The sequence below is a fragment of the Martes martes genome, assembly GCF_963455335.1.
Source record: "Martes martes genome assembly, chromosome: 1".
Lineage (NCBI taxonomy): Eukaryota > Metazoa > Chordata > Mammalia > Carnivora > Mustelidae > Martes > Martes martes.
The window spans coordinates 76042573-76065513 of record NC_137888.1 but is presented as its reverse complement, the minus strand read 5'-3'; the positions used below and the strand labels follow the sequence as shown (position 1 = coordinate 76065513).

The 22941-nt window shown below is 38.3% G+C and overlaps 3 protein-coding genes across 4 annotated transcripts in view; 2 read left to right on the top strand and 1 right to left on the bottom strand.

The window, feature by feature from the left end:
- The window catches only part of MED12L (mediator complex subunit 12L), a gene marked incomplete at its 3' end in the record, with an annotated part of 315066 nt that overhangs the window by 76921 nt on the left and 215204 nt on the right, over window positions 1–22941 (bottom strand). The gene's annotated exons all lie outside the window — the stretch shown is intronic.
- P2RY12 (purinergic receptor P2Y12) lies at window positions 5075–6094 on the top strand (the record flags this gene model as incomplete). The annotated part of the gene is made up of 1 exon (XM_080823963.1): window positions 5075–6094. One exon carries the CDS (start codon window positions 5075–5077, stop codon window positions 6092–6094), a length of 1020 nt encoding a protein of 339 aa, XP_080680089.1.
- P2RY13 (purinergic receptor P2Y13) lies at window positions 13599–16329 on the top strand. Its single transcript, XM_080823988.1, has one exon. The coding sequence runs from the start codon at window positions 13605–13607 to the stop codon at window positions 14604–14606; it is 1002 nt and encodes a 333-aa protein (XP_080680114.1). The 5' UTR covers window positions 13599–13604; the 3' UTR covers window positions 14607–16329.

Genomic DNA, 22941 nt, shown 5'->3' with positions numbered 1-22941 from the left:
GTTTTTCATTAGCCTACAATATTTATTCATATCAACTTTTTGTACTTGTCAAAAATATGTCTTCAAATAGCAATTCATACTATACGAGAACAAGGTCAAACTTGGAAAATGGACCAAATATTTTGAAAGGTATCAATGAGTTCTGCTCTTCCAACTAGGTATTAAAAACCCTCAAGTTGCATAGTTGTAAGGAATATCAATGACTAGAAATCGGTACCAATGAATTACTCTATTTATACCCTGAAGGACACACTTGTTGGTTAGGGGAAAAAAAGTCAACTGAAGAGTCGAGAAGTCTAGCAACCCCTCTCATGCCAGCCAACTGTTGTGCTTAGGTTGGACAGGTCATCTCACCTATAAACTAATTCCTGAAAATCTCAAGCTCAGGATCAATTTCTCTTTTTCTCCAGATAATATCTGATATTTACAAAGACTTAAGTGCTCAAGAAACTAGGAAGATATGTGTTCAAAAGCTCTAGAAGGTTTGTAGGACTACAGAAATTAAAATAAATATCTTGAACCAAATACCCTTAAGAAGGAAGAACTAGAGTTAAATGAATGAAATGAAATCTCCTCTAAGTCATCATCAAATCATAAGTGATTAGAAATGTTGCCAAAACATGTGTATGTTCCTAAGATGTGATAACAGAGGTGAAATGATCAGAGATGTATATTCTCCTTTTACTTCTTTAGTACTTCCTGGTATTTCTATAGTGCCCCAATAATTGTAGAATAATTGTATTATTAAAATTAATAAATTAATGTTCTTTTCAAAAAGAGATAAAAAAGAATCCCACTCTAGATATGCTTTTCTTCCAAACACTAAGAAAAAGTAGGTGAAGTAAATTCAATAGTCCTTCTAATAAAACAAAATACTGCATTTCATGCTTTCCCAACACTCTGTCATTGCATATGTTTCAATATTCAATGCAAACCTAGCACACATCACGAAATAAATTGCACAGAGCACCCTACCCCAACTCCTGGAAAAGTAATTTAAAAAAAAACACATTTTAAGACGTCCCTGGGAGGTGCAGTCCATTAAGCATCGAATTCTTGGTTTTCAGTTCAGGTCATAGTCTCAAGGTCATGAGATGGAGCCCCATGTCTGGCTCCACGCTCAACACAGAGTCTGCTTAAACTCCTTCCCCCTCTCCCTCTACCCCTCCTCACCCTCAGGATGTGCAGGTTCTCTCTCTTAAATAAATAAACAGATCTTTAAAAAAATACTTTTTAAAAACCATGGAGCTATTTACAATAAAATTGTACGTTAATCTATTAAAATGAAAAATGCTGTTAAAAAAGGCCTTCAAATTATTTCTTTTAGTGGAGTTTTTCAAAATGCCACTTTATTCTCTTTAGAATAAGTTAACTTCAAATATATGTTACATGAGTGATAAGCCTCAGTCAGGTGTGTCAAAAGGGAGTGACATGCATGGGGAGGGTCAGGTCGAGGGTACAAGAAATGAGCATCTTCTTCTCATTCATTACTCTACCTGAAATGGAGTAACTTCTTTAAATCCAGAAAATAGGAGATTCCTTTCATTAGATTTATGTAGGAAATGTTTGTTCTACAATAGCTTATAGCCCATGGTATGGCTGAAATGACAGCTTTATCCAACAGGCTCAATGCATCATGGGAACACAATGCAATGAGTGTCAGTGGGGTTGACTTATATGTAAAACACACATACAAGTTCTCTGCTTTCAAAAGCAAAACAATCAAGCCAGGGATAACAAATAATTAGATCAACATAGCATTCTCTTTTGCTAAATACCCCAAATCCAAAACTCCTTACTTGTGGAGTCTAATATGTCTCCAATTAAGTATTAAAATGTGTTAACTTCAATAAATTCCAAAACAAAAATAACTGAAGAGTACCCACTTTTCCAGGGCACCCGGGTGGCTCACTCAATTGAGCAACCTACTCGGGTAGGCAGCAACCTACCCAGAGTTTCTGATTCACTGGTTAGGTTCATGCCCAAGAATGCATATTTGTCACAACTTCCTAGGCGATGCTGAGCTGCCATTCTGAACTTTGAAAATGGGGATCAAAGATGATTTAACATGCAGCGATGGACACACTCAAAACTCAGAAGAAACAAGTAACCAAAACATGTGTTCATAGCAAAGGCACCTACCCAAGGGGATCTACTGGGAAAAAGAAGAACATAATAGTTTGAAATACTTCATGTGTCTGTGTGTGAGCAAAAACGGTATTTATATAAAGGTATTAGTGAAACAGGGCTCTCTTAATTTAATGATATATTCCCCCCAAACAAAAGGCAAGGTTACAAAAAAATTGCTTATATTTAAATCCTATTTAAGAAAAGCATGAAAGACACTTTATATAATAAGTCTGGCAAAGGATACAACTGTTTTTCTTTTTTAATGTAATTTTGGAATCTTAAAATTTATAATGAGAGGAAACTGTTTCACGAACAAAGACTTGATCAAACACAGATTTAAAATAATGACATTATTAACCAGGAAAAAAACAAGGAACAAGAGACTTAACATCCATAACAAGCACACATTTTGAGTTAATGTAATTACTTGTTAAAAGGCAATATATCACCCAACTTGAGCACAGTATGTTTTCAGGTAAATAATTATCTGAGAAAGCAAGCCTGCAACCTTCTCCAGGAAGCCGACTTCAAAAAGCTTGATCTCAACATGGATTTATCATGTGCATGGAAAATAATCAAAAGAACTCATAAAGCATCAAACTCTGTGGCAGGTTTCAGCAAAAAGCAGCAAGATTTTAAAATTGCTTCTTAAAAGATGAATTCTTACCCACCCTGCCCCACATTTCCCAGGGAAATAAAAGCAGAAGTCCTAAAAGGGGCCAGACGGAAACACAGTGTCTGCACAGCTTTGAGTCCAGGGTGTTGGAAGGTAATTTCTGACTGTGAAGTCCTCCCTTTCTCTCTTCATTTCTCTCTAGAACACTCAAGATTTACTGATGAAAGCTCAGCAGATACTTGATCATAAAGAATAATAACAACTAAACTAAGACACTGAAAGGAAAATACCAGATGCCATTCTGCAGGATGTACTAAATGCCACTTAATGGATACATTTAAATCCTCCTGAATCAACAGAGTAACCAGGTAACTTTATATATAAAGTATTGGACAAATGTATGTGTTTACAAGATGATGGGTGTGTACATGTTTGTCAAGTTTTCTTAAAACTGGAAACCTTCAACAATAATTGATATCGATTCAGGTACTTATTTGGAATAAAATTTCAAATCCAAGCTGTATTAATGCTGTTAGAGACAACCACTAACTTCTTCATTAAATACATACACACACACATACACACAAAGGATACAACTGTTTTTCTTTTTTATTATGGAAATAAAACACAAATGGTCTTATTTTACCTTGAGTAGAAAGTGAGACTTAAATATAGATAAATGGAGGTGATATCCTGTTATCAAGACTACTCATTAAATAAGGTGACATTCTATGCAAAATGAGCATTCCCAGCAGATAATTTTTGACAGAGAATGCACAAATTAGAGTAAATAGCAGTAGCAAGGAAGCTTAAAATCTACCATCTTACCTCAATTTAATACTGAATGTTGTTTAGTATTTTCTTCATGTTAAACTAGGAAGGAGGTGTTGAAAATTAAGCCCTAATTGTGACACGAATCTTTTTTTCATGACATGAATCTTTTATTCAATAATTAGACAATGAAATACTACATTTGTGGGAATTTAGTATTTTCTCTATTTGTTATACTTAAGTTTTTCACATGGAATCTTTTTTTTGTTTGTTTGTTTTAATTTGGATATGTATGCTTTGAACAACACCATGTCTTATACTTTGGAATAACATTGATATAGAATCAATTCCATTTGCCTTTGATGAAATAAAAATGTTAATTAGACGCCTGATAATGTATTCTAGTCAAGTGTTAGTTTTCTTTTATAGCCCCCCGTTGTGGTATAATAACCTAGGAAACAGACAAGGACATGGCTTTAATACTTTATTTTAGCTATCACTATATACTCTATAAACTGGAAAGTATGCCCTGGCTGTTTTGAAGAACAGCATTTGATGACCATTTCTTTTTGTGTGCTGGTTTTTTGTTTTTTGTTTTTTCAATGAAGGATATTCAAGAGAATGTATGTAAAAATTTCAAATATACTGTGCAAAGTAAGAAAAAAGATATATGTGGGTTAAAATATTTGGAGCTAAAGAATTAGTCTAAGGCTGATTTCTGAATGGGTGACTGAGCAATATACAGGCAGAAATATCTTCCAATTATAAAGTAAAGTTTTATATCTGATTTAACAATAAATTCCCTTCAAGTGATTTTATACAAATTTCTTGCCCCTTTCTACTTTTAAATTCTAATAGCCAATTATCAGTCACTTCTCCTTGGAACCCTTTGATGGTTATCAGAGTAAATGAAGCCCAGGAATAATGAGAATGCAGAACAAGTGACTGTGAATAGAAATAAAAAAGCTAAATGGCATGGAAATGAAGCTGGAAAGGAATAAAGCACAGTCCATGTTTCCCTTCCCATTTCTATACACTGTCTGCATGTGCCTAACAAAAACGTCCTTTAAGAGGCAAACATTTCACAATTGAGAAATACAAAGTATCTCTACCTTCACATAACGTACTTCAGGCCATTTCATTTGGTATTTGCCACAATTAAGTATTCTGAGATTCAATCTTCTGTATTCTTACTGTCACAATAAGGATCGGAAACCTCCGTTTTTAGAAAAAGCTGTCCAGAGGGCGCCTGGGTGGGTCAGTCAGTTAAACATCTGCCTTTGGCTCAGGTCATGATCCCAGGATCCTGGGATTGAGCCCACATGGAACCCCAGTTTGGACTTCCTGCTCAGCGGTAAGCCTGCTTCTTCTTCTCCCTCTGCCCCTCCCTCCTGTTGTTATGCTCTTGTGCGCTCTCTCGCTCGCTCTCTCCCAAATAAATAAATAAAATACATTTTTAAAAAAGTTACACAGAGATAAGACCAAAGTCGACAGTCTGGGATTGAAAATAACCATCCCTACTCTCCTGCCCTAGGTAGTGAAGAAGAAACACAAGCCATGGACAACCTCACCTCTGTGGCTGGGAATGGCAGCTTATGCGCCAGAGATTACAAGATCACCCAGGTCCTCTTTCCGCTCCTTTACACTGTCCTGTTTTTTGTTGGACTCATCACAAACAGTCTGGCTATGAGGATTTTCTTTCAAATCCGCAATAAATCTAACTTTATCATTTTTCTTAAGAACACAGTAATTTCTGATCTTCTCATGATTCTGACTTTTCCATTCAAAATTCTCAGTGATGCCAAACTGGGAACAGGACCACTGAGAACCTTTGTGTGCCAAGTGACCTCTGTCATATTTTATTTCACAATGTACATCAGTATTTCATTCCTTGGACTGATAACTATTGATCGCTACCAGAAAACCACCAGGCCATTTAAGATGTCCAACCCCAGCAATCTTTTGGGGGCTAAAATTCTCTCTGTCGTAATTTGGGCATTCATGTTCTTACTCTCTTTGCCCAACATGATTCTGACCAACAGGAGGCCGAAAGACAAGAATGTGAAGAAATGCTCTTTCCTCAAATCAGAGTTTGGTCTCGTCTGGCATGAAATAGTCAATTACATCTGTCAAGTCATTTTCTGGATTAATTTTTTAATTGTCATTGTATGTTATACACTCATTACAAAAGAACTGTACAGGTCATATGTGAGAACAAGGGGCGTAGGCAAAGTCCCCAAGAAAAAGGTAAACATCAAAGTTTTCATTATCATTGCTGTATTTTTTATTTGTTTTGTTCCTTTCCATTTTGCCCGCATTCCCTACACGCTGAGCCAAACCCGGGATGTCTTTGACTGCTCTGCTGAGAATACTCTGTTTTATGTTAAAGAAAGCACACTTTGGTTGACTTCCTTAAATGCATGCCTGGATCCATTCATCTACTTTTTCCTCTGCAAGTCCTTCAAAAATTCCTTAATGAGTATGCTGAAGTGCCGCAACTCTGCAACGTCTCCATCCCAACAAAACAGGAAAAAAGAACAGGACGGTGGTGACCCAAGTGAAGAGACTCCAATGTAGAACACCTGAGGTAATATTCCAATCTATTAGCATTTGGAACATCCAAAAGGAAAGCACTGTGTAAAAATACCGACTAATAGTAAGCTGAGTTAGTAACAATGACTCTCTAAACAAGTAGTAGAAAACAAAGGAAGTCATTTTCATTTACTTATCCAGTATTAAAAGCTGTCTTAAAATGTAAAAAAAGAAACCTAACATGTAGATGTTTAGCAAAATGAACTGTATCTAATCATTGTGGTTATAAGCCAAACTACATAGAACTCGTGATTTGTAAAGTGTTAGCAATGTGGGTGACCGTAGGATATCTGTTGTCATTTTTTAAATACGTTATTGAACGGTGTTATTATCAAGTTATAATCAACTAAGGAAAAATGATAAAGCTGATAAAAACCTGACTGAAAATTATACTGAGATGTGTATACACTGAAGTCCCTAGCCAAATGCTGATCTATTGTGATACTCATTATAATATTTTAAGTGGGACACTTAACAAAGACTGTTAAAACTACTAACTTCTAACTATTAGCAAAAGCCGAAGAAATTTAAACTAATTGAAATGGTAACTGGACTGAACTTTTTAAATTTTCATTAAAAAGATAGGTTTAAAAATACTTGTCCAATAAAAAGAACAGAAATTGCAAAATCATTAAAAGTTATTTCTATGACCTTATAATACCAAAAAACTCTTTTGAGTATTTCCTTAATCCTAGAGAAACCAGTTTTACTAATGGTAAAATACCATCATTGCCACTTACCTTTATTAACTAGCTTTCAGAAACTACCTGCTATTTGGGTTAATGAATATTGCTTCAGTGAGAAAAACAAATGTGAATATGTGGGTTGCAAAAGCATAACTATTAGCGGAAAAGTGGATAAAATGTTTCTAATTACTGGTTTGTCACTTGTGTGAAATACCAAAAAAAAAAAAAAAAAAAGTATATTAAACTCTAAACCACACTTTGTTGGAATTTCTTTGTTCAAAGACATTAGTTACCACAGCTCACCTCTTAGGTACTCCTACATCAAACATCAAACCCTTGTAATAAAGGATAACTGCAAAAACTTTTATGACACATCACTGGGCAAAGTCTCTAGTGAAGGTGCCATAACACATCAATTAGTTCATAAGTAAATGATCATGAAATATGATTCTACACAAGCCACAGTCACTATTTTTAGTACAAACAAAATATATAACAGACTTGGAAGCTTACATTATTTATTTCAATTATTTATGACCCCAGAGGTGATTCTCAAATATAAGGCATGGATACCAGTATCAAAATATGATGAGGTGGGGGGGGGGGGGGGACGACGACAGAGGGTGAGTTGCAGTATATGGAAGTTCACTGAATTTCAGTATTAATCAATTTTTATCTAAATCCTCCACAAATTCTGCTGAGCTAAATATCAGTGCAAAGTTGAACTCACTCAACTTTCTAAATGAGATCTATTCTCAAGTGGTTGCATTTACTTTCCCGGCACTTCTACATGCAAGCACTGCGTGTTAGTGGTGAAGCACAAAGAGAAATGCATCAAAAAAGAGGCATGTTCTACATATTGCTAGTCTATATTCTAGCCACGTACACTAACACAATTCACTTTAACATCACATGTGTAAGTGTGCACATTCTGTAAGAACAGCAGGATAGTTAAAACGGAAGAAAACCAGAGGCCAACTCATCTATCTTCTTACTTTGCATATGACAAAAATGAAGGGCAGATCCACCCCTCAACTCATCCGAGTCAGGGGGTACAGAGTGGGTTAAAACTGACACCACGGTGCCATGACCACATGAACTGCTGAGAGACTGCAGAGTGGGCAAAGACTTTCCCAAATAATCTTTCCCTTTGTATGAAATTAACTCACTGAGGACAATTTCCCTAACAGAAAGAAAAAACAGAAAAACAGAAATGCCAATGGTATTACAGTATTCTTATAAAAGAACTATAAAGTGTTCAGAATTACCTATGTTTTTATACATAAAATGAAAAAATTTACAATAAACTCTAAATCACACTTTGTTGGGAATTCCTTATTCAATGACATGACACAGCATACACTCCTATATCAAAAATCAAACTGAATCTACTCAAGATGGACCGAGGGATCAGTATTTACAGAGTACTCAGGATACACAGAATAGGTCACTATTTCCAGGTGTAAGAATTTTAATATACATAATAAATCCCAGATTTCATAATAACTTAAAAAAAAAAAGGAAGCCAAATTTTGTAGACTCAGATCCAGAAGTTGAAAAAGTCAGATGAGACAAACAAAATGTAGTCTTGCTAATAGCCTTAGGAGCTAACAAGTCTGAAGAATGCTGGTTAGGGGCAGTTAGATATCACAGTGGTTTTTATAGAAACAGTCTAAACCAGGTGTGGCAAAGTATAGCCTGCAAGCCAAACCTAGTCCACCCCCGCTTTTTGGATCACCTGTGACCTAAGAATGGTTTTTACATTTTCAAATATCAACAGAGAAAATACTACAATTAAAATTTCATGCTGTATTAAACTTATATGAAATTCCAGTGTCAGGGGCCATAGTAAGGTGTATGAGAACATGGCCACCGCACTCAGATTTTATCCATGGTTGGTTACAGGCTCCAACAACAGGGTTGAGTAGCTGGGTTATGGTGAAGACTGCATGGCTGTAAAACCGAAATATTTACTAGATGGTTCTTTAGAAAAGACAATTGACAAACCCTGGACCAGAACTCTAAAAACAGGGAGAGAACAATCACAAGAACCCACTATTCAGGCATCTAAGTGTTTCAGCAGCTTTGCATTAAAAACTATAGATTCCGGTGCCTGATCTGGGTGATCACTGTTGATTGGAAATACACAAAGTGAGATTACAGTGATGTCAGTTGGAACTAAATATGTAGAAATGCACATACAAGTCAGTAAATAAAGAGAAACAGCCTGATTTTTTTAAATGGGAAAAGGACATAAAAAATCGAATTCCAAGAGAAATACAAATGGACACTAAAAATACAAAAAAAAAAATATACTCTCACTAATAAGCAAGTATATTTACATTTAAATTGCATGGATTTTTTTTTCACCTATAAGTTTAGAATTGTTTTAAAAGATTTTTACAACAGTGTTGAAAGGAAAAATCCCACTCAGTGAGAATGTAAGTTGGTACAATCTTTCTGGAAAGCTATCTGAAAATACCATTCAACATTTTGCTGCACAGCTTTTGTCCAACAATCCCACTTCCAGGAAATTTTCTACAAATATGTTGAAACAACAAAAACAAAAATATATGGACATACATGTGATCTACAGTACTGTTTTTAAGAGAGAAAATTTTGGAAAAAAGAAAAAAGACAAAATGTCAATCGGTAATGGCTCAACCAAACTATGGTAACTTTCTATAGTATAACTTTAAAAAAAAAAAAAAACAGGTAAATCTTTATGGACTAACATGAAAAGGAAGTAAAGATCTGATATGTCAATAAAGGTAAATATATATATTTGTACACACATGGGTATACATATGCAAGGGGAGATTAACTTTCAGTTTCTACTATACACATGCTTACATTTGAATTCCTCAAACTTGCTTTTCTTTTATAATAATAGAAAACAGATATTAATATGTTTAAGGTAATACTATGACTTCATTGTTTCTACTTACTTGTAGAGGTTTTCTAATACTGATTTTACTTATAGACACTTCTACAGTTAATGTTAAACTACATAACTTATTTTAGCTTATTATTATTTCCACTTGAAGTTAATCCAGTGTGGAATTTTTTAAACAATTCTATATCATCTGAGAAAGTACCGTGCTATGATCTGATGGGAAGTAAAAGGCGCTTTTTGTAGGAGTTCCCACTATGACTTTCATTCCAAATCAAAAAAAATACTTCCTCATCTTTACAGATATTATTTAGATGGTACGAGTTAACCACATCAACAGGAATCTTTAGACTATTAACTCTGATCCAAAGGAAAATCCCAAAAGAGACTACAAATGAAAAAAATAATTTATTGCCATTTGGGAGGCTTCTAATTTCTATGAGCTTTCAATATATCTTCTTTAATTCTCTCCAGATCACACCACTTGGAACCATTTTATATTTTCAACCATGTAATTCACCATAAGGGAAAAAGTTTCAGAAATTCATTAAACTTTAAATTGACTGTTACTCTTCACCCATCAATAAGTAATACAAAGCTCAGAAAGTCTAGAATCTAGTAAACAATTACAGTTCACACTATCTGTGGTTTCTGAGAGTTGGGAGTGTGAGGCAGGCTCTGAGCATGGCCTCTGAACCAGACTGTGGGGGTCTGAAGTTGGCTTGAATGCATCATTATGTTCAAACTGCTTAACTGTTTGCCTCAATTTTCTTCTCTGTAAAATGAGACCAATACCTGAGGATTTTTGTTGAAAAGTAAATAAGATCATATTATCATTTAGAGCAGTATAACTACTAGCTATATGAATTTTATTGGTTTTGACTACATATAGGACTTAAAATTTGGTTTCTTCCCATTTGGCAAATTTCTAATTTCTGGGATCTTTCATTTCATCTTTGATTTTTCCCCACCCGTCATTTGTGATCTATCCCCAAAGGTATACACGGAATCCCACTATTAACTTCATTCAATAAGAAACATACTAACATCTACCACATGACATACATTAGTCCGTGCACTTGGTGAATTTTCACTCATTTCATTTCCTGAACAACCCAACAAAGTAAATACTATTATTTATTTTCATTGTAAGGAGAAGGCAACTGTTTCATAGAAAACATAAATAATTTGCCCAAGGTCACAAGAAAATAAGAGCTGCAATAAGAAATTGAACCCAATGGGGCGCCTGGGTGGCTCAGTGGGTTGAAGCCTCTGCTTTCGGCTCAGGTCATGGTCCCAGGGTCCTGGGATTGAGCCCCGCATCGGGCTCTCTGCTCGGCGGGGAGCCTGCTTCCCCCCTCTCTCTCTGCCTGCCTCTCTGACTGCTTGTCATCTCTGTCTGTCAAATAAATAAATAAAATCTTTAAAAAAAAAAAAAAAAAGAAAGAAATTGAACCCAAGCACTCCAACTCCTGAGACAGTGCTCCTAACTTCTCTGCTGGGCATGTTAAGCACATGGACATATAGGAATGTGTGATCTACTGGATATTTAGTATGGTCAAACATTTTGAAACTTGCCCCATTTGAAAGAACATATTCCCTAACTTTAGAAATGGGCGCCGTTAAGTCAGTTCATCTTTTTTATTTTTTTTAAAGATTTTATTTATTTATTTGACACAGAGAGATCACAAGTAGGTAGAGAGGCAGGCAGAGAGAGAAAGAAGAGGAAGCAGGCTCCTTGCCAAGAAGAGAGCCTGATGCGGGGCTTGATCCCAGGACCCTGAGATCATGACCTGAGCCGAAGGCAGAGGCTTAACCCACTGAGCCACCCAGGTGCCCCAAGTCAGTTCCTCTTTTGAAAGTTTCCCACACATGGACATTTTGAAAGTTGACCAAAATGTGATTTCCAGTTTTCATATTATGAAATTTTCTTGTACAGCATTTCCTTATTTAAACTGAAACTATTCCAAACCTCCATCTAGATAATGATTTTGGAGATTTAGGGAAATTTATACTTAATTATGTAGGTCAAATACTTCTACTTAGAAAGTAAAAATAGTTTATTTCTCCTCCACTGAAGCAGGCAAGAAGATGCATGTTTAAATTATGTTTCATCACATTAATGAAATCCAGAATCTGTATTTCCAAGAAACAATTTATTTGAGCCAAACATACATTTTTTAAACTGTGCCACATTTGGTAGTTCCCACAAAATTATCAGGCATCCTATTGCCTCATATTTTAAACATCCAGTGGGACATGAAATTTTTCTTCTCAGAATCCCAAACCAGGCGATCCCAAAATTCTCCACCAACACAACCCCAGTCTGGTCCAACCCTGTGGTGAAACGTGCAATAAAAACTATGATGTGAAACTCCATGGAGAACTCCACATTCCCCTCATAAGTTCCCTTAATTTTCCTCTTCCCTTTATCTACCTGGCAGGGAAACATTTCGATTCATGGACAAGTGTCTCTACATAAAGCAGCAATTACACCCTTTCAAACTTGAAGAGATTTGAAGGATACATTTTATAGACTTTGGCCCAAAGCTGGCTGATGAAATTCCTGAGTCTTCAGCAGTTCACATACAGCATTAGATATAGAGAAATTTCCAAAAATGGTTTCTAATGAGTGAAATTATCTCCACTGAAATCTGCAGTTCACTCACCACTGCAGGAAGCGGTGAATGTTTCTTAGCGTTTCCTACATACCCGCCACAATTCTAGACAACTGACACTCATTTTGTCTTCTCATTAACACCATGAGGTATATACTATCATTACATCCAGTATATAGATGAAGAAACTGAGGCAGAAAGCTCTTAAATCATTTGTCTATGATCTAGCACCCAATAATTGCTGGATCTTGGATTCTAACCCCCCAAATCTATGTCTAATAGCCCTGAACTTTTGGAAAATATGTCAATCTCTCTGAGACAAAAAACCAAAAGACTGAGATAAATGTAAAAATAAGAGATCATCCTACTGAACACAGATTTCTGGACAAAGCAGTCTCCAAGAGTGCAGATGATGATTCTGATTTTAGAATCAGCACTTGCTCTCTCCTCCATGGCTGTAGTTTGGGACTAACTTATTTCTTTTTCTCCCACCTATTATTAGATACAAGAGGCACTCAAAAATTCCATTGACTGTGTAGATAGAAAAGATAAATTGCCAAAAGGTATTAGATGAGAAAATATAAAGATATTCAAGTCACAGTAGATTAACAGCACCTAAGCTTCATATAAAAGAGGCTTATTAGAAAATCTGCAAAGGTTTGAATATGAAGACATTCTAATTGATCACGTTACACACGTGAAAATGAGGAAGGAAACCCGGTATAAGAAAGCAGAACAACACTTGCCTCACATGCTCTCCATGGGCCAAACCAAACACTGCCTCAATCAGAAGAAACAGCTCAGGATTCTCCCAAACAAAGGTGAATTTCAACTTTTATTATGAGTGGGCTTGCTTATAAGAGAAAGAAAATGTTTGAGGGGTGAGGAGGGGAAACGCTTTAAGGTAGACATTCTAGAAACCATAGATTATGAGCGTAAGGAAATATATAATGTGCAGCAATCTGACATGAATTATGACTTCTTAAATGTCTTGTTTTACTGCATGTTAAAAGGAGCACTTACAAAGGAGGTAGAACCTGTTATTTGGGTTTCATAAGGGTGTAAAAGTAATGGTACTATTGCAGATCCAAAAAATGTAGTACATGTTTAAAAAACCCTAGCTAGAAACAATGTGTGCCTTTTCAACTCCCATACTGGATGTGATGAGTAAATGTAAGGTGTTAATAAGCTATGCACCTACGTTTAAAAGTCTGCTTTTAAACATAGCACTCCAAAATTATGAAATGCTTGTTTCCCTTTGTGTGTGTGGTTATCTGTGATAGCGGACGCTGGCAACCATGAACACCACAGCAATCAAGAGCTTCAATGGGTCTGAGCGGTGCCCCAGAGACACACGGGTAGCGCAGTTGGTGTTCCCAGCCATCTACACGGTCGTGTTCGTCCTTGGCATCCTGCTGAACACTCTGGCGCTGTGGGTGTTCCTTCACATCCCCAGCTCCTCCACCTTCATTGTCTACCTCAAAAATACTCTGGTGGCCGACTTGATAATGACGCTCACACTTCCATTCAAAATCCTCTCAGACGCACACCTTGGACCCTGGCAACTCCGGGCCTTTGTGTGTCGTTTCTCCGCTGTCATCTTTTATGAGACCATGTATGTGGGGATCATACTGCTAGGCTTTATAGCCTTTGACAGATTCCTCAAGATCATCAGGCCTTTTGGAAAATTCTTCGTCCAAAAACCTGATTTTGCAAAACTGGTCTCGATCGTCATCTGGCTCCTTTTGTTCCTCATCTCTCTGCCAAATATAATCTTGAGCAACAAGGAAGCAACGCCGTCATCCGTGAAAAAGTGTGCCTCCTTGAAGGGTCCTCTGGGGCTGAAATGGCATCAAGGGGTGAACAACGTATGCCAGTTCATTTTCTGGACTGTTTTTGTCCTAATGCTTCTGTTTTATGTGGTGATTGCAAAAAAAGTATACAACTCCTATCGAAAGTCCGGAAGTAAGGACCGCAAACACAACACAAAGCTGGAAGGTAAAGTATTTGTTGTCGTGGCTGTATTCTTTGTGTGTTTTGCTCCATTTCATTTTGCCCGAGTTCCATACACTCACAGTCAAACCAACAGCAAGACTGACTGCAGGTTGCAAAATCAATTATTTATAGCTAAAGAAACAACTCTCTTTTTGGCAGCAACTAACATTTGTATGGATCCCTTAATATACATATTCCTATGTAAAAAATTCACAGAACGCCTACCGTGTATGAGAGGGAAAAAGACCACAGGATCAACTCAAGAAAATCAAACCACTCAGACAGATAATATAACTCTAAGCTGATAACTTTATCATGACTACTTTCTATTTAATTGATTAAGACTTCAAAAGATAATTGATTTGGGAATCAAATTTAAGCAATGAAAGAAAAACAGACAGGACAAATGCTTTCTTACATGTTATTACCCTGGTTTAAAGAAAGGATTATACAAATTTTAATTCCACATAGACCGATTGATGAGCAGAATGAAGTATCATTCAGAGAAAACAACTGAAAACAAAGTGGCCACTAGAGGTCATCTTTTTGAAAGCATTCACTTGCATTTTAGAAAACATGATGGATAAATGTAAATTACTAAGAAAGTCCCTTCTGAAACACTTTCTCACATTCTTTGACATACGTAAGTCAAACAACACTACTGCTTTCATGCCCTAAACTGCTGATACTTGCTGATTTAAAAAAACAAAAAAACAAAACAAACAAACTTGAAAATCCTTGGATGAAAGCTGAAGCTAGTGGTTGAAAGGGAAGCTGAATATGGAGCATCTGGGGAGTTGAAATAGGGTCAGAAAACCCTGAGAAAGCCTGGATGAAGGAATTTCTCCTTATAAAGAGCCTCTTCCAGTATCAAGAGTACTGACATTTCAGTACTCCATAGGAGGCACAGATGATTATTAAGCCACATACAATATCATACTGTAGTACTTTGCATATGTCTTCAGTGTATACAATTTAAGGGCAAGAACACAGGACTGATATTCTCTGGAATTCTCCCTCTGCCCGGCAAATACTCTAAGGGCAGTTGAATATGTGAGCTACTGAACAAAGCCTGCCTAGGTCACAACCACTACTCAGCTGCTCATGCCTCTGGTGGAAACTAACTACTCCTCCCACTGTTTGGGCATGTGTTAGGGCCCCTGTGGCAGATTTCCCTTCACTAGTTAGCGATATCCCTAACTGTATCCCTGAAAGATGGCTAGGATTCTTTAAGAAAGACAATATATTTTAAAGACCGAAACCATGTCATGTTTTCTAGGTACCTCCCACAATATTCCCCACAGACCATGAATTACAACTGTTGGAAATACAGTATGTCATTGTTGTGTCATTCTGGGTACATTTATGGAGGGAATGCTGACCCACAATCACTAGCATCCATACTGGGGAAATTCAGCAAAGGAGGCTACCTGTTGGTACTTATTTACCTCTACGTTTCTTCTTGAATCCCTGTGTGCTTCAAAAAAAACTAAAATGTGGTTATCTAGAATTGTGGACACGGATTTATATCTCTAGAGAAAATGCACAAAGGAGTAGTCATGCTCTGTAAATGTGCCTCTGGCTCCAACACAATCACCATAGCTGAAACCCAGGCCTCTTCCCATGTTCTCCAAGGCCCTGAAGGCCCTGGAACTTCCCCACCTTTCTGGCCTTATCTCCTAACTGCTCTTCCATCCCTGGAACATTACACTCTTATGTATGTTTGTAACTGTCAAAACATGCCTTGCTCCTTTTCGTCCCTGGGCCACTCACTGCACAGGTAAATCTCCCTTTGACCCAATCATGAAAGCATAAGATGCCATCACTTGGCCCATGAAATCTCATCCGGTCAACCTACCACCACTATCTCAAACCCAATCACCCCCTCACTGGACTGTTGTCACACTTCAATTATTGTACTTATCACACTGCTTTGTAATTACTTGCCCACACACATATCTACTCTTTTAATAATCTATGTATATTTTTGAGAGCAGAGATTGTGTCTCATTGTGAAATCAATAAATATTTGATAAAATAATCCAAGGTGGTTTTATTTTCACATTCTAGAAGAGCAAAGAGGAAGCCAATTCTCACTGATGCTGTTATTTTCAAAAGGTGATATAAATTCATTGAAAATGCAAGCTCTTTATAGTTGCCTTCTTATAGCATGTACCCAGGGCCCTGGGAATTGGGAGTGTTCCTGGGTTTGCTAGTAAATGAACATGAAGAAAGCAGGATTACTAAACAGGACATGTATAGCTTTGGGGCTAATGTCTGTCAACATTTCAGTTTTAAAACTACAGACAAAATGCTTTAACAACGTGCTGTTGGTTTTGGTTAAGTAAAATCTGTAACTGTAGCATATTACAATCTCCAAAACTCTTCTAGAAAATACTCTTAATGTCTTATCTTCATTCTCTGAAATAAAAGAATTAAAATTGTGGTAACTGCTAGAGATGCCACTAAATCCACACTGCCTTTAAGTACATTAAAGTTACATTAAACAATCACATGTAGACTCTAATAGTATATTATAAATAACTGCATCTTGATAATATACAGAATTTTTTTTATAAAGATCTTTATCTTTTATCGGTGGCTCAGTCATTAAGGGTCTACCTTCGGCTCAGGTCATGATCTCAGTCCTGGGATCAAGCCCACCATCAGCCTCCCTCCTCAGTGGGAAGTCCGCATCTCCCTCTCCTTCTGTCCCTCCCCCTGCTCATGCTTGCTTTCTCTCTCCCTTTCTCCAACAAATAAAATTTTTGAAAAGATATTTAAAGATAGAGTTCTAAAATTATGCCCACCCTAAATACAAATATTTAATTCTATTATAGTAACATGATAGTGAAAAGCTGAGTACCTGATTTGCAGAGTGAAATAATCTATGAAGAACTTAGGGGATGGGTATATTAGAGCCACCTTAAAATCACGCTCACAGAATGCAAAGCAAACATTTGAAGAGAACTTTCCAAACTAGCGATCACAAATACTAAATTCTACAATGCTTATAGAATGAGATGCTATACCATAGTCATTAATGACTGAAACAAGAAAACAAAAGGGGGGGAGACAATAGTTAGCTTTAATATAATCTGTGAGCTCCGAACACAAATAAGGGCTTTTGTAAAAAGTTAAATATAATTGTTTTTACTGGATGTAAGCAATATGAATATAGAACACGCGTTAAATTGGTAGTTCGCAAAGTGCCATGGGGAGCAGAACCAGCCACGGGGAGCAGAACACAGACTGCTAAGCCCACCCCCAGAGTTTCTGATTTTGCAGAAACTCTGAGGTGAGGTGAGGCCTGAGTTTGCACTAAATTTGCAGAGGTGACTGATGCTACTGTTCTGGACCACATGTTAAGAACTACTGTGCTAACTGCTCCTTGAGGTTCATACTGAGAACTGTGCATACTGTTCCTTGAGATTCAGAGCTCAGCCGTCTTGGACAAGAGTGCACAGGAGTGGAATCTGTTGGCAGGAGACAGACAAAGCTGTTATTAAGAGAACATGGCAGATGTAAGGTGACAGGCAGCGGTGAGGACTTGGCTACCTGAAAAGTTCATGCCCAGCCTACAGGGGTTTCTACTACTCTGGGCCAACGGTTGGCACTGGAGGGATTTGGGAGCCCAGGGTTGCTGGCTAGCAGCAAGAGCAGAAGAACTGACCGGGTGACAATAAACGCAGCACACACTACTTACTCTTCACTATGTATGAGGCAAGTCTACCAAGAGCTTTCAACAGACTGTCCCAGTGAATAATCCGAGGAAGTGCTCAGAGACAAAGAAGTTGAGAAACAGAGAAGCTAAGCAACTTGCATGGGGACCTCACAGCATAGACAAAGCAGAACTAGGACTGTAATTCTGGCTTCACAGCCCGTACTCGTACCCACTATATTCACCACCTCAGATATTCTAATGTTCTCAAGAGAAATCATAAATCCTGTCTCCCGTATTTCCGGCTCCTTTCAAAACTTCCGTAGCCACCTCCACACTCCTTGACCCCACAGAAACAGTACGTTCATGTGTGGGCTCTGACTAGCCCAGGTGCTGCCAGGTAATTGGCTCTGACCTAGAAGCAAGCAAGAGCTTCCCCAGGCCTCAACGCACGCAGCCTGCAGTCCTTCTGGGGGCTTATTATGTGCCAGGCACCATGCTGTGTGCTCTACAAGGATAGTCACCCTCTCTGTTTCTCACTTCAACCTTATGAGAGAGATATCACAGGGCTTCCTGTTGGAGGGCAACATAAAAAGAAAACAGTGACACAAAGCAAAAAGATACCCAGCCCACGGTCAGGCCTGCCAGCAGGCAGAGGCAGAGCTGGGGCTAAAATCCAGGCAGGTGGCCCTAGGCCCAATGCCTCGATGGCTCTGCTACACCACTGGTACAAGTTCCTCAAGGCTTGACATTACACCCCAGCTGCGAGGATGTTAAGGAGGCGGCTCCTGAAGAGGAAGGGAGAGGTCTCAGTACAAATGAGGTCCGAAACCTCAGAGCTTGAGCGGTTCAGCCCTACGAGTACCTCCAGCACTTGAGAGGTCTTGAGAGATGTAAAATTCCAAAGAGTGGGTTCACGGATTCACTGAGTCAGTCATGCCTTCAGTGCAGGGCCCTTTGCCTCTCTGGAAGCACACAGTGGTCAGGCACACATCCCACAACGGATCCAATTGTGGAAGCAGTATGAAAGACATAATTCACTCACCATTAACAACTGAAAGGAAAAGGTAGCTCACTCCAAATGGAGACTATGAGGAAGGGCTTGCAGGAGATGACAGCGAGAGCTGGACCCTGAGGAAGGAGACAGAGCATGCAAAAGGGAACGCTGCCAGGCCATGAGCGGTCTGGAGGAAGGCTCAGCTAGGGGTGGGGAAAGTGCTATGGCCAGAGCACAAGGGGCTATGGGGGCCGGGGGCTGTAGCATGTGGACACAGAAGATGAGCCTGGGAATGCAGCATGGGAGCCTGCAGCAGAATGCTAGAGGTCTTCTGTTTGGATTGTATAGACTTCTCGATGAACTATGGAAAGTTTCTGAAGTGAAGAACTACATGCTCTTTGCTTGTGCTTTAGGAAAATCAATTTGCAACCAATAGGGCAAGTATGATTACGGATTGAAGGAAGAGCCACTGAGGACTGCAGATCGATTAAAGAAGTCTTCCATAGATGCAGGCAAGAGCCAAGGAGGAAAACTGAAATAGAACCTTATGGACATTTTCAGAGACAGGTTTTGAGTCCAAGACCACCGGAGAGTAGGAGGTTATATGTAAAATGTATGTAATTAATAGGCAAAATGTATTTTCAATGGGGTCCATAATCCCCACCCTACCCTCCTTACAAATGAGATTCATTGCTCTGAAGACCATTAGATTGAGTGATGTATTAGACCATTAGAAGCAGATTCTGGGTATGATTAAAGTCTCAGAAATCTGGGTCAATAAATCTAGCCAGTGGAGACAAAATATGGATCCAGGGCTCTGAAGACAGTGCTAGATCAGATGGCTAGGGGAACATTTTTTCTGAGACAGTAAGAAGAAATGAGCTGAGCATCCCAGAGTCCATGTCATGCAAGTGTCCTGTACAGAACAGACAGAAGAGACGTCTAGAATGCGGAGTTTAGAGGGTGGAAGGTGGGGGCTGACTTAAAAGGAGGAGCAGGAGATCTGGTATACTGGAAACTAAGGAAGAAGTAATAATCAACAAAATCAAACATTCTAGAAAGGTCAAATGTGATGAATCTACAAATATGAGGTTAGTAGTAACACTGAGAAGGTGGGGTAGAGCCCCATATGTAAGAGGAAGTGAGAGACTATGAGTAACTCTCATCTTGCCACAAAAGACAAGTCAGCTTACAAGAGTTCCAAGGAGAAAGAACAACTGCTGGTACATTACCTCAGCTTTTTCCAAGGGTTTCTAAGAACAGACAGAGTGGTTCCTTCCTATGCCGTGCAGAGCGAAAGGGCTCCACGTGAAACAGCAAACAGAGCAGAAGTGCAAACACACGGCAGGTATAACCATGTGACCATGAAAATCCAGCTTCAGCCAGAAAAATGGGTATGCCAACATTTCAGGCATTAATATTACCGGGTTTCTGATACCTAGTCCAACCCCCCGCCCCCAACTCAGTATAAAGTATTTGTAGGGAAAGCAGGGGTGGCACGGAGATAGACACCAAGTGGTAGGGATAGGAGTTGAGAACATAGGGAAAAGTAATAAAAGAGAAAAAAGGAATAGAGAAGAGAACGAAAATTGGAATTTATTTTAGAGAGAGTATGTGTGTGAGCAACTTGGGCTGGGGGCACACTCGATGCAGGGCTCGTTCCCAGGACCCAAAGACCATGAGATCATAACCTGAGCTGAAACCAAGACCTGGATGCTCAATCAACTGAGCAACTTTTTTAGAAAAAATTCCACATCTCACTCAGCATGTGAATTCTTGCCACTTCTATAATAAAACTCAAATTGACAAATGTAACATCTCAAGGCATGGTAATAAAAATGTCTACCTTTATTTTAAAAAACAGCTTAAATACCAGATGCTTGTACACGACTGTACTTGGTGGTGTCCATCTTGAACAATTTTACCTATCTGGTAAATAATGTCTATCTGAATACTTATATAGCTTTTTAGGAACATTGGCTCTGTGCATTAGATTTTATCATATATACATATCATATCACTCAACACTGTTTTTTTCCTTTTTACTCTATTTAACTCTGTTTAACTGAAATTTCCTACAATCAAAAATGCCTGAACTACAAGTAAATGAAGCATTAACCTGAATGCGGTGAGCCTGCCGAGACCAACTCTCCCCTCCTTCTACAGATCCTGCTCTCAGGTTTACACTTCCCCACCATGTCAGATAGACTAGAATAAGCCATTCTAATTTCCTCCTTTTCAGAAGGGAAAGCTGTCAAGAGAGAACATAAAAAGCATTTCAAGTAATCATCAGTTCATCACTGAAGGAAAACCAAGAGTTTTCTAAGGGCAACTAAAATATTATGGACTTACTCTGGCTTCTAAGTTGAGGAAAGTTTTCAATTATTAATCACTCCAAATTCACATTCAGACACCCCCACTCATTCCCTTAGTCACTTTGCCTTTGGTGGGGGGTGGGGGGTGGAGAGGAAGGGAAGACAGAGAAGCTACTGTTCCCTAAGTATCAACCCCGTTTTAAAGCACTGAAGGAATTGTCCCATATATTATCTCATTTAATCTTCACAATATTATAAGGTAACTATCCCCAAGCTTATTTTCCAGAAGAACAGACCCAGCTATATTAATGATTTTCCAAAGTGGGGGGGGGGGGGAGAACAACTATGAATTGGAGGGGCTGAAATCCAAGTTGGAGTCTGTCTGACCCCAGAGTTACTAGGCTCTTATCATGGCCCGACAATGCCTGAAGCAAAATTTCCCAAGTGAGGACACAGAGTAAGTAGCACAGCACAAGGCAGGGAATCAATAGGAGGTCAGGAGTCGTATGCAGGCATATCTCCAGGCTCAATCTCCAAACCATCCCTTCCTTCTAATCAACCATTACACATGATGTTCTCATACCAGAAAAAGGTAAGTGCTTTATTTAAAGCAGACCTAATAGATACAAATCATTTCAAATGACAGATTAAACACAGTAATTCAAGCATAGGGACCTAAAGATATCAATCTCAGCAAGGGAACATTAAAGGGTTTGTAGTAATTATACTCAGCACAAATTCGCAGCCACTGGATGTGAGCCACAATTACAGTGACTTTTGTGTACAGAGAGATTGGACAGTAAGATGTGATGAAGATTTTACTACAGTCCTTGTTGCATGTTCTGCCTCCATGCAATAGGCATGGGCACTCAAGACAGATCGACTTGAGCTATGAGATCTCTGCTTGTCTTTGTTTCCTAGTGAGTTAGTGTATTACAAAAGACTAGTGCAGGGGCGCCCCGGTGCCTCAGTCTGTGAAGTGTCTGCCTTCAGCTCAGGTCTTAATCCCAGAGTCCTGGGATTGAGCCCCACATGGGGCTTCCCACTCAGTGGGCAGTCTGCCTCTCCTTCTGTCTTTCCCCCTGGCTTGTGCTCACTCTCACTCTCTCTCTCACAAATAAATAAAACCTTTACCAAAAAAAGAAAAAAACATTAGCAAGCCCTCTATGCAAAGGAAAATCATATGCAAGAGAGAAAGGACTAGAAGACCAAGACAAGCTTTGGTAATGCATTTGCCAATGTCTCACACTAAAAAGGTGGGAGGGTAGGAATAGGGTAAAGGGTTCTTTCAAGGTTTTGGGAAGACTTATCAATAATGATACCAAACTTTTATTCCAAGATCTTAGAAACACATTCTCTCCTTGAGTGCTTTGGTCTCTTCTAATACTATATTCTGAAAAATCAGTAAGGTTATGGGATTTCTCATCTAAAATTCTGTAATTAAATCAGAATCCTCCTTTTATAGAACAATAAAACCAAGAAAATTTGAGTAAGTTATCTAGTAATCCCAAAGAAAATGAGAGTTTGTATCTACTGACTTTGTGATCCGTGATCCATGAACCAGATCTTTTTTGAACAAGATTATAGATATTCCCATTTGACCTCAAAATCCCAAACTCTAATATAAATTTCAGGCTAATACAACCAAAGTGCCTCAGAAACATTCT

Excerpts from the sequence above, each read along its gene's own strand:
- P2RY13 (XM_080823988.1), top strand. The coding sequence starts at position 13,605 with ATGAACACCACAGCAATCAAGAGCTTCAATGGGTCTGAGCGGTGCCCC.